Genomic DNA, 16,801 nt, shown 5'->3' with positions numbered 1-16,801 from the left:
CTCATATATATAAGCAAAATGGAGGGTGATTAATAAGAAAAACGTGGTGGTTAATTAAAGTGGAAACACAAAGAAGAAAAGGAAAAAAAGAAAAAGAAAAGAAAAGTGGTATCTATAGCAACAGTCTAGATCTCTTGAACCACAGGAGTCCAAGAAATTGTAATCACCCACGATTGGATATTAATTCAATTATTTAAAAAAAAAAATTTAAAAGAAGTGCAGAATTGTGTACATTAATTTTGCAATTAGTAATAGTAGCAACTGGATTAGATTCCGATTTGAGTGGAGCACACGTTTCATGCTCCACATTAATTTGCTTACTTCAATGGTATGAAAAGCACTAAATTCATGAGAAAAAAAGGTCTGGGTTATTGTTAATAAATCCTTGGTATTTTGAGTTGATATTTAATTTTCTAAAAAGAGGACGGGGGAGGGTATATGCCATATGATGTTTCAAGCTGCATGCTTGTTTGTTTGTCAAGAATCAACAACTGAAAACTGCATACTCCTTCAGATTTAATCGGTTTTTAAAAATATATTTTGACTTCCAGGTCACACAATAAATAAATAAATAAATCATTCAAATATCACTTTAGGCTCCAAGTGGAAGGCAAGGCATACACATTACAAAAGTATCAACTGGTATGAAGCTTCTCTGTATTGATCTGGAATGAAACGCATGCATGGTTCCGATCTGCACCTCGTTTCCTACGCAACACTTACGCCAACGCGCTCTCTCCAAACTTCTATATATACATATGCTTCCAAGTTTGCTACTTCAAAATTAGTCAGTGCATCAAAATTACTACTTCATGGCTCCCGTTTTCAAGCTCATCGGCCTCTCATGCTACTCCAACCCATATGCATGGTGATGGAGATGACATTCAAGATTCGTATTGGTACTTATGACGGGGATGATGATGACGATCCAGACTATGACTACCTTCCTGCGCATGCACTGAATGGGACGGCGATGAACACGACGTTCCCCACTATGACTACGCTCCAGGCTCCAGCAGCGTGCACTGAATGGGACGGTGACGACTACGAGGACTATCCTGACTATGATTTTGCACCAGCAGCATGATCTGATGCTGATCATCGTGGTCCATGGCTGTTAGCCTATTATAATTACTATTTCAGAATAAAGCTTCCTGATCATTGCTATAATCAAATGACATGGCTACAACCAGTGAATGCTGTTGTTTTGTTCATGTCAATGACACATTGATTCGAGTATGCGAGGGAGCTCCGTCTATTTACTTATTATGTGTTATATTTTAATTTTGATATTCGTTAGTTTGTGAAGCTGACGTTGATTTATTAATGAGATTGGTTTAATTACCCTAATTATTGAACTTGACAGTCTTAAATAAAAGTGAGACTTAATTAATATATGTTTAAATCCCATTAATAAGCTCACCATGTGATGTTACTATCAGTGTCGGCCCTCGACAAAAAATTATTATTATTTATTTTATAAAGAGGTATATTCTATTTATTATATATTATATTTATATTTTTATGTATAAAAAAGTAACGTGGTTTTAAGTTCTAATTGATTGCAAATTTGGAAGTTATAAGTTTGTTGTTGTGGAGGGGGATTTCTCAAATTCCAAGTTATGTTGTTTTTTGTTTATTATTTAAAGTATTAAAATTTTATTAGATTTCCTTGTACTATTTGTGATTTCAAGTAGCAATGATTCCTAGAAAAACAACAATCTTGAAGTCAAAAAAGAAAAAGAAATGATTGAATTGTTACAAGTATTTATCTTGTTTATGCATTAGACTAACAAAGTGTGATTGAGTGATTGTGTTAACATCCCCTCATCAGACTAGACTAGACTAGACTAGACTAGACTAGACTAAACTAGCAAAGTGCCTATATTTCATGTGCACTAATATGGATATTAATTGTTGTCTAACATAAAAGATAAAGGATGACTATTCGTAAGAGGTTGATGAGTACCAATACGAATCTTGAATGTGGGATAAGTTTTAGTTATCAACATTTTATAGACAGTCCTTATCAATCTTCCAAATTAGGCAACATATCCATATTATACCTTCAATACATATGAAATGTACGTAGACATTTTGCTAATCTAGTCCTCCCTATTAATCAAGTACTGAAATATTCAGTGTATGGTAAAATATTAAGGCCAGATGTATATGCATATTATTATTATATCATATATATATATAGCTGGTGGCCGTACGGTAAAGGGGTTCTCTTTATAAAGATTCTTTTAGAATAATTTTCGAGGGATAAAATTATATATATGTTATCTCACATGTGTATTTACAATATTGGTCGAAAGCGACTACTAGTGTGACATGATGCTGGTCCGGTATATTTCCAAGATCATAAATTAACGATTCTTTATCATATGCTGACATGATGACATTATTCGAGTACTCATTGAAATAACAAAATCAACTCATATTGACCTGAAAGAAATTAAGAAATCTCCTTCAGTCAATTAAATAAGAACATTATCTTTCTTTTATATTTGTGGTGATTGTCCTTGAGCTAAATTAATCAGTGGCACAATTAATATGTGTACATATCTTTGCTAGCTTTATGTAAATAAAATAAAGCATCGATTCGATCCATCACTTTCAGTTTCCACCAATTACATATCTCAATCGCATTCATGCATACAAGAATGGCCCAACCCAACCCAACCATGCACCCAAAGGGCCAAAGATCTTTTCCTTCATTTCTTTTTCTTTCAATTTTATCGTCAAAACCTACACAGTCGCACCAACGTGTTTGCTGAATTGTCATCTGTGAATCCTAGGTGGCTGCATGACAGAGCACCACCTCTCATGGGGCAATGGTTCTTGCACAGCCTTCATGCATTATTCACACTCCCCACGTGAATGCCTTGCGCATGTATGAGTTTTACATGCATATATATGAATTACTGCACCGCCACCTTCTCCTCCCTCCCTCTATATATATCACCTTATATTACCTTGCAGACTCAATCTCTCCACACACACACTCCTTCCAACTACTGCTTATACCACCCCCTTGAAAGAAATTCTTCAAGAAACCCGAAATCCAGCATTCTTCTTATTCTTCTTTTTATTCCTGTACAAAAGCAGAAAATGTGTCCCATTTCTAAGAACAATATTGCCTTGTGGTGCAAGAAGCATGCAGACGGAGAAGGTAGAGATGACCCTAAATTTGAGGGTCTTGCCCCTTCTGCAGTGACATCCTCAGAAGGGGACGACGACGACGACGACGATGGAGACTATGACTTTGCTCCGGCTGCATAAATAATCAATTACCTATACTCTACTACTTGTTATCATCTTAATTAATTAGTACGTACCTTTTTTATTATGTATAACTATAACCAGTGACTTGATTTGCACCATATTTAGCTAGCTCCATTCCATGTACCCAAGATGTCATTGGGACATGGGGTTGGGTCGTTATAATATTATCTTAAGTTTTTGTGAAAGGTTATTAAGAGCATACTTTGAACTTTTATCGTAATGATCGAAATCTTAGGTTTGGATGTGCTGCAGTCATATGACAAGGGATGCAACATATAAATTGGGGCATAAAATTTTCAGAACATCTGCAATCCTTCATCATAAACCAATTAAAACTAGGTTTTCTCTTTCCATTCCCTTCTCTTTTAAACCCTACAAGTGCTTTATCAATCTGTGTAAAACAATATTAATCTCTGTCACCGTCAATAAGCTCATGGACATGCCATCAATCTCAATTGAACTGCTCCCAGGCACCTTTCTAACTCCAACATCTTTCATCTTCTTCTCACCTTTGTTACATCTTCCCATCTGTCGGCAGAGGCGTACGTATTGGCTAGAAGCGTGTGAACACTAGAGCCGCTTGATTCAATATCCGCTAGCCTTTTAGCCACTCTTTCACCCATCTCAACATTGCCATGGATTCTGCAAGCACTAAGCAAAGCACCATAAAGTGGAATCATAATCTCCTTGTTTTCACTTGGAACCCGCTCTATCATCTCCTCTGCTTCATCTAACAGTCCAGCTCGACCAAGGAGGTCAACCAGACAAGCATAGTGTTCTAACTTTGGCTCAATTTCATACATCTTTCTCATGGAGTTGAAGAACTTACGGCCCTCGTCAACCAACCCTCCATGACTGCAAGCCCTTAGAACAGCAATGAAATTAATGTCATCAGGGTTGATGCCAATCTGTATCATTTCTGAGAACAACTCGACTGCTTTGCTTGCCTTGCCATTCTTTGCAAGCCCACAAACGATTGAAGTCCAACAGGCTGCATCTTTTTCCCTTAATCCATTGAAAATCTCCAAGGATTTGTCTATGCACCCACATTTTGCATACATTTCAATAAGAGCAGGTGCATCAATCTTAATTCCGTTTTCCTCCATGTACCTGTGAATCCATTTCCCTTGCTCTAATGCTCCCGACTGAGCACAGCCTGTAAGGAGAGTAACCGCTGTAAATTTATCTCCTTTAACTCTTCTAATTTGCATCTCTTGGAATAGAGCCACGGCCTCATCAAAACGGTTATATTGCGCATACCCATTAATCATAGCGGTCCATAGAACAGCATCCTTAATTCAACTCCCATCAAAAACCTCTCTAGCCTCATCCAGCCTACCACAATTTTACATACCCAGACACCATACTCGTACAACAGATCACGTTTTTCGATGGTATCTCATCAAAAATTCGCCGGCCTTCATTCAAACAACCACACTTAGCATACATGTTCAACAATGCATTTCCGATTATAGTAGTCAATTTAAGCTCACTTTTAACATAGTCGTGAATTTGTTTACCAAGCTCCAAATTTTTCAATGCTGTGCAAGCCGAAAGGGTGCTTACCACCGTAGCCTCATCAGGCTTCTTATTGCTCTCACATCGCATCCGCTGGAACATATCAAAAGCATCCTCAAACCTCCTGCACCTAACATACCCCGAAATCGTAACATTCCAACAAAGCCAATTTCTCTCAGGCTTCGTCAAACAATTGCTTAAAATTCCGAACCATACCCTAGCCAGCATACATGTCAATGAGCGAGTTACATACATACGCATCAAACTCAAAGCCAGTTTTTACCACAAGCCCATGAACCTTTGCTCCTTCACGAGGCTCTCTCAAGCATCCAATGGCTTTAAAAACAAATGGGTACGTGAAACTATCCGGCCACAAGCCCTCTTCCCTTAGCAGCCGAAAGAGCTCAAGGGCACTTCTGAAACTACCCCTTTTAGCAAACGCTTTAATCATTCTATTGTAAACGAACAAACATGGGTTTTGGATGTAATGGAAGACTTTCTCAGCGCAATACAAGTTTCCAAGAGATGGGTCCGTGCAAAAGGCCATGAGCTTGCTGAGGGTGAATCTGTCTTGGTGTAGACCAAGAAGAAACATCTGGGACTGGATCTGTTTGAGCTGGTTCATGGATTTGCAGCTTTGAAGGAATAATTAAATTACATCAGAGTATTTATACAGAGACTAAAAACTGACTTTGCTTACTGTACAAGAGTCGTGCTCTAACAATACTCTAACAGATCATATCAAAACTACAGCAGTCTAAACAGAGAATTAACACCAATATTATAACTAACTTTGACTTGTTTGACTCTGTTGGGTTTTAGAGAACAAAAAAGTGATTTTATTTATTCAACAATAGATGGGTACAAGGCCTTATAAAGGACCAAGCTTATTGGCCTTCAACAACTAGAAACTGTTTGCTAGGCTTATTGGCCTGTTCTCTCTCTTTTTTACTGGCTATTTGGCCTGTTCTCACTCTCTTGACTTTGTACAAGAGACAACAACATCTATTTATACACTAAAGCTGCCGCCATTCTCCAAGTTGGTGGACTTGACTTCTTCTCCTAGCCACTACTTTATAATATAATATTACCTTATTACAAGATTTTTATCAGGACTTTTCTAGAATTTACAACAATCCTCTCTTAAAACTTGACTTTGTCAAAGTTATGAACTTTCTTGAGTTTTCTAATTTCTTCTAGATTTTTCAATATTCTTCAAGTGTGTATTAAATTTAACACTCCTTATAGAGAGGTCTCTTTACACCCCCTCAAGCTGAATGGAGGGGACTGAAGTGAAAGCTTAGACCAGAGAAAAAGGAAACGTTGCTTGCTGAAAGACTTGGTGTGAATGTCAGCAATTTGGTCTTGACTACAAACATACTTCACAGTCAATTTTTGATTGAGAACTTGTTCTCTAATGTAGTGGAAATCTAGCTCAAAATGTTTAGTTCTAGAATGAAACACAGGATTATTTGATAGCGCTATGGCAGATATATTATCACACCATAAGACTGGAAGAGAGGGAAGTTTGTAACCAATTTATGCAAATAACTTTGCAATCTAGGAAAGCTCAGCTGCTGTTAAAGTGAGTGATCTGTACTCAGCTTCAGTTGAGGATCTTTCCACAAATGATTGGTTCTTTGCACTCCAACTAATGAGAGTACATCCTAGAAAGACGCAATAACCTCCAGGAGATCGTGGATCATAAGGGCAACCTGCCCAATCTGCATCAGAGTAGGCTTGCAGAGATAGAACATTAGTAGCTTGCTTTTGAATAAAAAGACCATGGTTGATTGTGCCTTTAAGGCATCTCAGAATTCTTTTTACTACTTGTAGATGAGGGTCTCTTGGAGTATGCATAAACTGACACACGTGATTGACTGCATATGAGAGATCAGGCCTAGTCCAAGTAAGATACTGGAGAGTCCCCACAATAAAGCGATATTCAGCAAGATTAGGCAATAGATCACCACTCTGTGATCCAATTTTGCAGAACCAACGGCCTTTGACTCCTTGTAGAGAGGTCACTTTATTGGATGCATGATGCTTTGGTTAGTGTGGGGTTGTGACAGGAGGTTGGGAAGAGGAATGGCTTAGATAGAAAGTGGCGGGAATTGAACATGAAGGATTGACCGTTGTGTTGTTGGGTGAGCATATTCGGCTTCTGGTTTGGTTGGTTGTGATTTTGAACGCTTGCTTTGGTTCTAATATTGGGCCTAATTTGCTGTGTCAACAGCTTGCAATAATTTGGGCCTATGTTGGGCTTCAAGAGTGAACATTACTTAGAGGCTTCCAAACGACCCAACAATTTGATTAGTGCACCAACCTGCAACTTTTTTTTCTTTCTTTCTTAAATACAAGCAATAGGATAAATTACTTTATAATATTAATTCAGTATTATAAATTCAGATGTAATGAATCAGACTTATTATCCTGACCAACCGACTTATGACATGTTTGGAAGTGCTTCTGAAATAGTTAAAAGCGCTTTTTTACAATTAAAAGCGCTTCTGACAGCGCTTAATAAAAAAGTTTAGAAGCGCTTTTGAGTCATAGAAGCGTTTTCTAGAGAAGCACCTGTCATGTGCATCTTCAGGAAGCACTCCCAAGTACTTTTTGAAGAAGTACTTCAATTTCTTATGAAAATTTCAACATATAAGGCAAGTGTGAATATTTTTTGACAGCATGTTTTGTCTTTTTTTTTCTTTACCTTTCCTGTTGTTAATATTATTATATTCACACTTACATGATCATTAATTCGGGAAATCTGCAGAGATCCTCCTCAAGAAATCTTTAATATTAAATAAATATCGCTCCATTAACTACGGCATTAACACATAAACCCGCACGACGACATAGTCCAAGCAAACCAAAACCAACAACTCTTAAAACGAAGCCGTTTCACCTCTTCTTATTTCGACAAATCAACGCCATAGAAATTTCAATTCTATTCTTTCGTCGGTCTCTCTCCCTGTTCTGCAAGGCTCTCTCTGTTCTTCTCCCCCATTTCGCTTCTCTAAGCTTTCCAAAGCTCTCTCTGAGATCTCAGCCTCCACAGCGAGGCCATCCTTTGCTTCCTTCTGCTTCAAGATCCGCGCTTTTCTATGTGTCGGTGATGTACAATTTATTCTCTATCTATACATTTCAATCCAATATATCGTCGTTTTATGTATTAATTTCTTGACCAATATAGCAGATCGGCATAATCTTCAATACCCATATGTTGGATTTTCTATGAAGTTCTTGCCTCTTCATTCTCATTCACTTAACCTTTCATAGCGCTGTCTTTCACTGTATATGTACTTGAAATTTTTGAAGATCTGCTAGATTTTGCTCTGAATTTGAATTGGGTGCATTAGTTAGTCTCAATGTCTTCTATTAGAGTTGATTCAACTAAGCCGTACTTCGCCACGAGCAGTCTCGTGGTTGGGTATGCACTCTGTTCCAGCTTGTTAGCTGTGATAAACAAGTTTGCCATTACCAAATTCAACTACCCTGGCCTTTTGACCGCACTGCAATACCTTACTTCTGCATTGGGAGTTTGGGCTCTGGGAAAGTTTGGATTTTTACACCATGATCCCTTCTCACTCCAGACGGCCAAGAAGTTTTTGCCTGCTGCCTTTGTGTTCTACCTTGCAATCTTTACCAACACTAATCTTCTTCGCCATGCCAATGTGGATACGTTTATAGTGTTTAGATCATGCACACCCCTTTTGGTTGCGCTAGCGGATACTGCCTTTAGGAAACAGCCAATCCCATCTAAGCTTACCTTTGTGTCGTTGTTGATCATTTTGGGCGGAGCTGTTGGCTATGTGGCCACTGATTCGGGTTTCACTCTGACCGCTTATTCATGGGCATTTGCATATTTGGTGACCATTACAACTGAGATGGTTTATATTAAACATATGGTCACTAATCTCGGGTTGAACACCTGGGGTTTTGTGTTGTACAACAATCTGTTGTCACTAATGATGGCCCCACCGTTTTGGATTATAACGGGAGAGTATGCTGAAGTGTTTGGTGCTTTGGGATCGAATGCTGCGAATTTCTTTGAACCCGGTGCACTTTTCGCGGTCTCACTGTCGTGTGTGTTTGGATTGCTCATCAGTTTCTTTGGGTTTGCAGCTAGGAAGGCAATCTCTGCAACAGCATTTACAGTGACTGGTGTTGTTAATAAGTTTCTTACGGTTGCCATCAATGTGCTGATTTGGGATAAGCATGCCAGTCCTTTTGGTTTGCTCTGCCTCCTCTTAACAATTGTAGGGGGTGTTCTTTATCAGCAGTCAGTGACTGGAGCTGGCAGTGCCCCATCCCAGCGCGAAACAGCAGTGTCTAAGCAGACTCCCGTTGAGAATGATGGTGATGACTTTCCTGAAGAAAATCAAGGGAAGGCAGTTTCTGGTAAACTTGCTTCTGTATGAGAATTCCATTCCTGCCTGGTCATATTTAAGCTACTGGTGAAGCGGCAGTGCATGTTTGAAGTTTTATCTTTAGCATTTAGTATCTTAGGAATTTTTCTGTATCTGGTTTACACACGAATTATGTTCTTACAATTTGATATCTGAGAGCACTTCAGCTGATCTTTTCACCAGTGATTAATGACAATGCCATTGTTTTTATCTGGAAATTATTTGGTGTCTGATTCATTTCTGTTACATGATGGTTGCATGCTCTCATGCGTAGCCCAAGGACTATTAAAACCAAAGCAATGTGTGCCAAAAGTTTTCTTGTTTTTCTTTTTGTTTAGAATATTGATAGGAAGATTATTTCTTCCTGAATTAAGTTTGGGATTCCAACCTGTTTGGCGATGGGGTTATATATTAGAGTTCATTGTTGGTTAGATTTCATCTCCAACTATACAGATATTAATAGCCAAATGCCGATATGAACAGTGTACAGCGGATTGTGCATCGTTCAATGAAAATCCAGTTTGTGAAGTGCGTATGTATCGTCAGTTCCATTTACACTGAATTTTATATCATTATAATTAAGACAAGGGGAGGATCTTTAGTTCAAACCTCCCCTGCTTCGCTGGTGTGATACTTTTTCTTTCTTTCTGTCTTTCTTTTGTGAAGATGCTTTAGAACGTGCAGCATACAAGCACGCACAGAACTTCATGTCTACGCATCCACTTTCTGAAGTTATATATCTTGTAGCAGTTTCCACGTACAAATTCATGCTTATATAATAGCTTATTGATCGGTCCGCTATTTGTGGAGATGCTTTGAATTAATATAAAAAATTACACCAAAACTGTGTGAAATCGTGAATGTACAAGAATTTTGAAGGCTCTTAATATATTTAACTAAAGCTACATCACCAAAAATCCTTACAAGAACAAGATCCATCTTGAAATCGATGGAATCGGTTCCTATCCCGCACAATAATTTCTCTGTTGTAAACTTTGGAGATGATCTTGGTTGCAGTGTGGCAGTCACTGCATACACGGAGGTTTTTCACAACTCGTATTGTTGTCCCTGGGTTTGTGCTTATGAGCCCAAATGCAATTGCCAGCTTTTCACTGTGTAGGCTCAGTGCAGTCTCCTTCTCTTCTTCATCTATATCCAACAACACCTCGGATTTCTCAGGAACATAACCAGCTTTCTTTAACCGCTCGATCATGTCTTGAAGCATTTCGTAGATGTGTGTCGATTGCGGGTGAGATGAATCACCCTTCACAAATTCATGGACAATACCATCAACCTCAATCAGACTGCAACCTGGAGCTTTCTTCACATTTCTTTCTGCCATGAGTTCCCTAATTCTTTTGGCTTCTTCCCACTTTTTCATAGAGCTATATAAGTTTGAAAGAAGCACATACGCTCCATCATCGTCCGGGTCAAGTTCTAGAAGCTGTTGAGCTGCTCTTTCTGCAGCCTCAAGGTTGCCATGGACTCTACAGGCACCAAGAAGCCCTCCCAAAACAAAACGATCCGGTGGCATTTGCATCTTCCGAATCAACTCCTCTGCTTCAGCTATGCGACCAGCTCGGCCTAATATGTCAACCATGCAACCATAGTGCTCAATGCTAGGCTGAATGCCATACACTTCATGCATCGAGTTAAAATGCGAAATTCCTTCATCCACTAATCCAGCATGGCTACAAGCAGCCAATACCCCAACAAAAGTTATTGCATCTGGTTTCACTCCACTCGTCTGCATCTCATGGAAATGCTCCAAAGCCTTCTTTCCTTGTCCACACGATGCAAAGCCAGAAATCAAGGCTGTCCAAGTCATAACATCCTTCTCAAGCAGCTTTCGAAAGACTTCCGATGCACCGTCTATGCTCCCACACTTCGCATACATGTCGACGAGTGTCGTCCCGAGGGTAACATCCACCTCAATCTTCTCCTTTTCAATATAGGCATGCAGCCACTTTCCAAGCTCTAGAGCACCCAAATGGCTGCAAGCAAGCAATAAACTTACCATGGTCACCTTATCCCCTTTTTCGCCCTTAAGCTGCATTTCACGAAAGAGTACGAAGGCCTCATCATAATTACTATCCTCAACATGTCCATTGATCATAATGTTCCAACTGAACAAGTTCTTCTCGGGCATCTTGTCAAACAAATCTCGAGCAAGCAATACACATCCACATTTACAATAAACATCCATGAGTGCCGTATTGAGCTTCAAATGGTTTCCAAAACCATACTCTTCAATGTACTGGTGCACCCTTTTGGCCATTTTCAAATCCCTTGCCTTGGCACATGCTGTCAAAACATTAACCAAAGTAACCTCGTTAGGATCCACACTTCCACTCTCCATCTTATCAAACAGCTTTAAAGCCTCAATGGGTTGATCCCACTGCGCATAAGCGTCAATCATGGTTGCCCAAGAAACCACACTCTTCTCCAACATTTTATCAAACACGTTGCGAGCCGAGATCAAACACCCACAATTCGAGTACATATTCATCAAAGTGTTCTGAATGTATGAATCCGAGGCGAAACCCAACTTGGTAGAATGGCAATGCAGCTGTTTCCCCTCCCACAAATCCCCACAAGACTTGAACAGAGATGGGAACGTGAACCTGTCAGGCACCCAACCTTGGATGATCATTTCTTGGTAGAAAAAAATGGCTTCACAGGGCAAATCCTTGTTGGTGTAGCCTCGAATAACCGAATTACAAGTATAAGTGGTGGGATTGGGGATTTGAGTTAAGACTAAACGAGCATAATGGAGGCTTCCGGAGCCTTCCAGAGAGGAAAAGGCGACGACTTTGCTGGCGGTGAAGGCGTCGAAGAAGAGGCTGGTTCGGAGGAGCTGGGCGTGGATTTGCTTAAGCTCGGACATGGTGGAGCATTTGTCTAGCAATGCGAGACATGGGTGTGGTTCAATTGGGCTGCTGGTCCTACTAGTTTTGGTGGCGGTGGTGATGGGGGCAGCGGCGATGGCGGTGGAAGTGGTTGGTTTGTTGTGTAAGATTGGATTATCTGAAGAGAAAGGTAGTCTGATATGGTGGAGGGAAAGAGGAGCAGCCATTGCTGCTGCTCTGTGGAGTCTGTGACTGTGTCCGTTGTTAGTTATTACCGTTAAAGAAGCTTAATTTAACCGTTTAACATATGATATTTTGAGTGTGGATGGATAATGCTATTTTTGCAAAAACAAATTGTGGTGACTGGACTGCTGACTTGTGATAAGATATTTCACCCTCTTTCTTTTTTCTTTATCTTTCGTTGTACAGTGCTAAGACAGCCTGAGCAATAGTGAAAATTCCACAACAATATTGGCATTAATTGGCTTTCTCCCTTGTTCCATCACAGATGTGAGACCGGATTTTGATGCGCATAGGATAGGCATTTGAATTGATAGGTGGGTGGTATAGTAACTGATTTGTGAACATGTTGAGATAGATTTGCTACGAGTCTAATTTTGAGGGTTTGGGCTACTCTACTAAAATCTCAAATGCCTGACTGCAGCAAGAAGAATAGATGACCGACATAACATTGTTTTATTATCTTCTTGTCAATTACATTCTGTCGGTCATGCGTAATAACTTTTTTACATAACGAGACATGATCGGACTCTGTATTGGTCTGTCATCCATCCACCATTCAATTAATGCATCATCTGATATGTTATGGTGTTGCAGTTGCTGCATGTCTGTTTAGATTGAAACAGTTTGAGTGCAGAGCTTTGGTGAGCACTCATTCTTGTGCTGAGTGTGGTAAAGTTGGTTGTGGTGCTTAGCTGGATGTTGAGGTAAGTAACTTTTAGCCAAATATAAAGTTAGCTATATTATGCCGACGGTCACATGTATCTATTAAAACGAAAATGTTGATAATCAAATAGCTAAATAATTTCCAGTTTAGCTGATTTGTTGCATGAGTAACCTTTAAGATAGAACTTGAAAATGTAATAAGTGCTTAGGTTTTACATGATCAAGGTGGCTGGAATCTAATTGGATTATGTAATTGGCAAGTTTAGCTTCTAAGGAGAAAATATAATAAAAGAAAAAGGCAAGGTATAGGACTCCCAAAAATACATAACTTGATATCATGAGTTATACTATAGCACACTATTAGCATAGCCGTTGACGCATTGTGAAATATTACGGGATGTCTATAAGTTACTGAGAGTATATAGTCATCGCGTGGACAGCTGATGCTAACACAGCTCAAGTGTGATATGTATATGATATGTGATGTGATTATGCTATGCAATGAGAGGGTGCAATAACGTGATTGTGTCAGCAAAAACAACGGAATGGGGCACACCCTAGAGATGATTGTCCCAAACACAACATGTTCTCACAGGAATGCTCTGGTCCCAACCCCAACTTGAGAGAGAGAGAGAGAGAGAGAGAGAGAGAGTCTGCCGTGAGAGTCTTCACAGACGCACAGTGTCTCTCACTCCCCACCATGACCACCCTGTTTGCAATTTGCAAATTGCAATTGCCATCTGAATGGCCAATGCCAGCGCACGGATATATTGAATTTCCCTTTTGATTCCCACACTGACTCAGTCAGTCCATATATACGTGTCAACATCCCATTCCCCTCCCAATCAAAGTTTGGCTCCTCCTCCGCCTCCTCCTCGAACATAACATCTGCTATTTTCACTTAAATTCACATGCTTTTTGGGCTTTGTGATTTTGCTCGCTCTCTGGTCTGGTCCCAAGTTCCATGTTACCAACTGGACCACCCCACACCTCTCTTAACCTCCTCATTCAATTTTTTTTTATAAAAAAAAACTACTCCTATCTATTACCATTTACTATTTAGATTCGAACTCATATGTAAAGGATAACCGCATTACATCTGCTAACCTAACCTAGATTTGCATGCGGCTCTTGTAATTGGGAAGATCAAGTTATTCTTGCATTACTTTATTTCCCCCGATCTGCTCTAGTTATTTTCTTTCTACTATATCAAGTCTATAACCATGTGACTAAGTCTAAGCATATGCAAAACAAACTCACCTCCAACTTTAAGAATCTTTACTTGGATCCTTTTGGGGCTTGATCTAATACTGGACCACCCAACCCCCACCAATCCGAGGAAAAAGCTTTTTACATATTTCATGGAAAACTTTTGAACCATCAAAACCTCTGTGTCTGTCTGTCTCTCTCTCTCTCTCTCTCTAAATAATTGCCCATTGGTTAACCTGTGATAGATCTCTTTCTGTCTTCCTAAATCTCATAGAATTGTGAGAGAATTATATTATTATATATGCATGGTTTGTAAGTTTGGATTTTATATTATTAATGTGCAGTAAAGTATTGCCTTGATGGCCACAAATAAGTTCACAGGTCCTAAGAATTATGGAGAGCCAGCCGCATGTCTAGAATTTGACTCCTTCAGCTTTTCAATGGCCATTGCCTATTCGCATCAGCTTTGAGCTTTTTCTTTTCATTTGTTAATGTACAACATACTCATACACGAGCGTGCGCAGATCAGAATCAGATGTTGCAGTTTTTGATTCAAGTGCGCACCTCCTACATCAACCAACCGTGTAAATTTCTAATTTACTGTGAATAAATATCCTGTCCTAAATTAATAGCGAAGTTGGCGATCAATATTGAATCTTTCCTTTTCCTAAATTATCATGTAATTATTATAAAAAAAACACTTTAATCTATTATAATTTGATCATACATACATAATAAAATATGATTCATATTAACAACGACACCATTATGATTCATATTAACAACGATACATAATAAAATATGAATTATAAATATAAAAAGGAGGTAACGATGACACCTCCTAGTGTCTTTATTCGACACATGTCTCAGTGATGTGGAATATTCGGCATTACAATGACGCTGTAACTATAATAAAAATACTGTCAATGTAAGTGTAAACGTAGCTAACAAGGTGCATTCTTCTTGTTATTTTTCTATACATTTTTTTGCTAGGTAAATTCAATAAGTCCCTCAATCTGCTTGATGATCAGGTCCCTTCACTCATTCATGTTTAAAGCAACACACATAACGTCCCCTTTATGTGTTGAAGGATCATTTTTAAAGCGACTAAGATTAATATAAACATGTATGAATAAAAAGTTATAATTTTTTTAATTATAAAAGAACGATAATATTTTATCGATAAGATAAACAAAAGCATATATAAAACGAACTAAGGTGCCAAACTAAATTATTTAATCTCCTCTCACATTCAAGTGGTCCCGTTGATGGGTTCTACAGGGTGGGAGCCAATCATTCATGTCATTATATGCATAAGAGAGCATTAGGGATCCTTAATTAATTATAGAGGACGAGGAGGGTCAATAATTATTAACTCAAACTGTTACTGTCAATACACTCAATAACTCTGTGGAGATTAAGAGATAAATGATTTTTTAAACCTATCTATTCATTTTAATTAAGTAAAGGATTCAAGTGGTTGCTATTTGCTAATGGTTGAATTGAAGATCAGCTCGTGGATTTGACCAATCAAGGGATTAGGGGATCAGTAGTAATAATCATAGCTAGCCGGGGATTCCGATTAATTAAGCATAAGGTCATCATCATACTCGGCATTGAGGGCTAATTAATGTTGAATGAAAAGATCTATTTGAAATAAATATATATGTTCACATCAAATTCAAGGGTCAAGCCCTGCTAATATTACTCTTTACGTTAATCACTACTAGTACGTGGAGGGAGATTCGAATTTGGCCGAACTAGCATAATCTCGCATATGCTTTCCTAAGTTTCTTTGTAGTTTGTTTACTTGAGATTATAAAATTAATTAAATTCAAATGATTTGCTTAACAATAAATTAATATATGATTAATACCAAATTAAGAAGAGCGAATCTTGGTTCATGATGCTTAATTATATTCTCTCCTCTTCTCTGCACTCACTCACTCACTCACTCACTCAGCACATGTAATGTAAGTATAGATTATAGAAGTATATTATTCAACAAAGAGATCATACCAAATCAAAAGAAAATTAAAGAAATTAGACAGAGTTCAGATGATTTGGTAGAAAATTACACACAAATAGTTTAGTATTAAAATAATAATATTCCAGACCAGAGAAATCGTAGTAATTGATCAGCTTCGAAATTGCGTAGTAATTGATCAGCTTCGAATGGATGGAAAGTTTGATTCATGAGATGAGCAAACGTTGAAGCCAAGTTGACACCTGACTGACTCAGTCTCTTATTTTGTGCCTGCCTGCCTACCTGCCTGCCTGCTGCCGGCACTGTGGACTCTCCTCCCATCTCATCTCCTCTCTTCATGTAAATGTCTATACGTATTTTAAGATAAAATATAAAAGCAACTATTACTGGTATGACTTTTTTACGCACTTTATCAATTGTAATTTATAAATAATTATATTTATACAAGCAATTATTTAAATTATTTAAAATTAATTTAATAAGAAAATGAGACTCGAACATAGATGCATAGATGCATAGATGCATAATGCATTGCCGGACTAACTGATCTAACACATATAATTTGTTTTAATTTACACGAGGACGATACATTTTTAAAATGCTGTTTATATAAAACATAGATTACTTATTAT

General features: G+C 38.4%; 2 protein-coding genes and 1 pseudogene across 3 annotated transcripts; 1 reads left to right on the top strand and 2 right to left on the bottom strand.

The window, feature by feature from the left end:
• LOC18769378 lies at positions 2,980-5,732 on the bottom strand (annotated as a pseudogene). The gene has a single exon (XR_002272451.1). The product of XR_002272451.1 is annotated as a pentatricopeptide repeat-containing protein At1g31430 (transcript).
• LOC18770503 (GDP-mannose transporter GONST4) lies at positions 7,725-9,436 on the top strand. Its single transcript, XM_007202241.2, has one exon. It carries the CDS (start codon positions 8,178-8,180, stop codon positions 9,228-9,230), a length of 1,053 nt encoding a protein of 350 aa, XP_007202303.1. The 5' UTR covers positions 7,725-8,177; the 3' UTR covers positions 9,231-9,436.
• LOC18770663 (pentatricopeptide repeat-containing protein At1g08070, chloroplastic) lies at positions 10,020-12,365 on the bottom strand. The gene has a single exon (XM_007203408.2). It carries the CDS (start codon positions 12,292-12,294, stop codon positions 10,126-10,128), a length of 2,169 nt encoding a protein of 722 aa, XP_007203470.1. The 5' UTR covers positions 12,295-12,365; the 3' UTR covers positions 10,020-10,125.

Source organism: Prunus persica, chromosome G7, assembly GCF_000346465.2.
Source record: "Prunus persica cultivar Lovell chromosome G7, Prunus_persica_NCBIv2, whole genome shotgun sequence".
In the NCBI taxonomy this organism is placed as follows: domain Eukaryota; kingdom Viridiplantae; phylum Streptophyta; class Magnoliopsida; order Rosales; family Rosaceae; genus Prunus; species Prunus persica.
The sequence above is the reverse complement of the archived record's forward strand: the minus strand, read 5'-3'. Positions and strand labels throughout refer to the sequence as shown.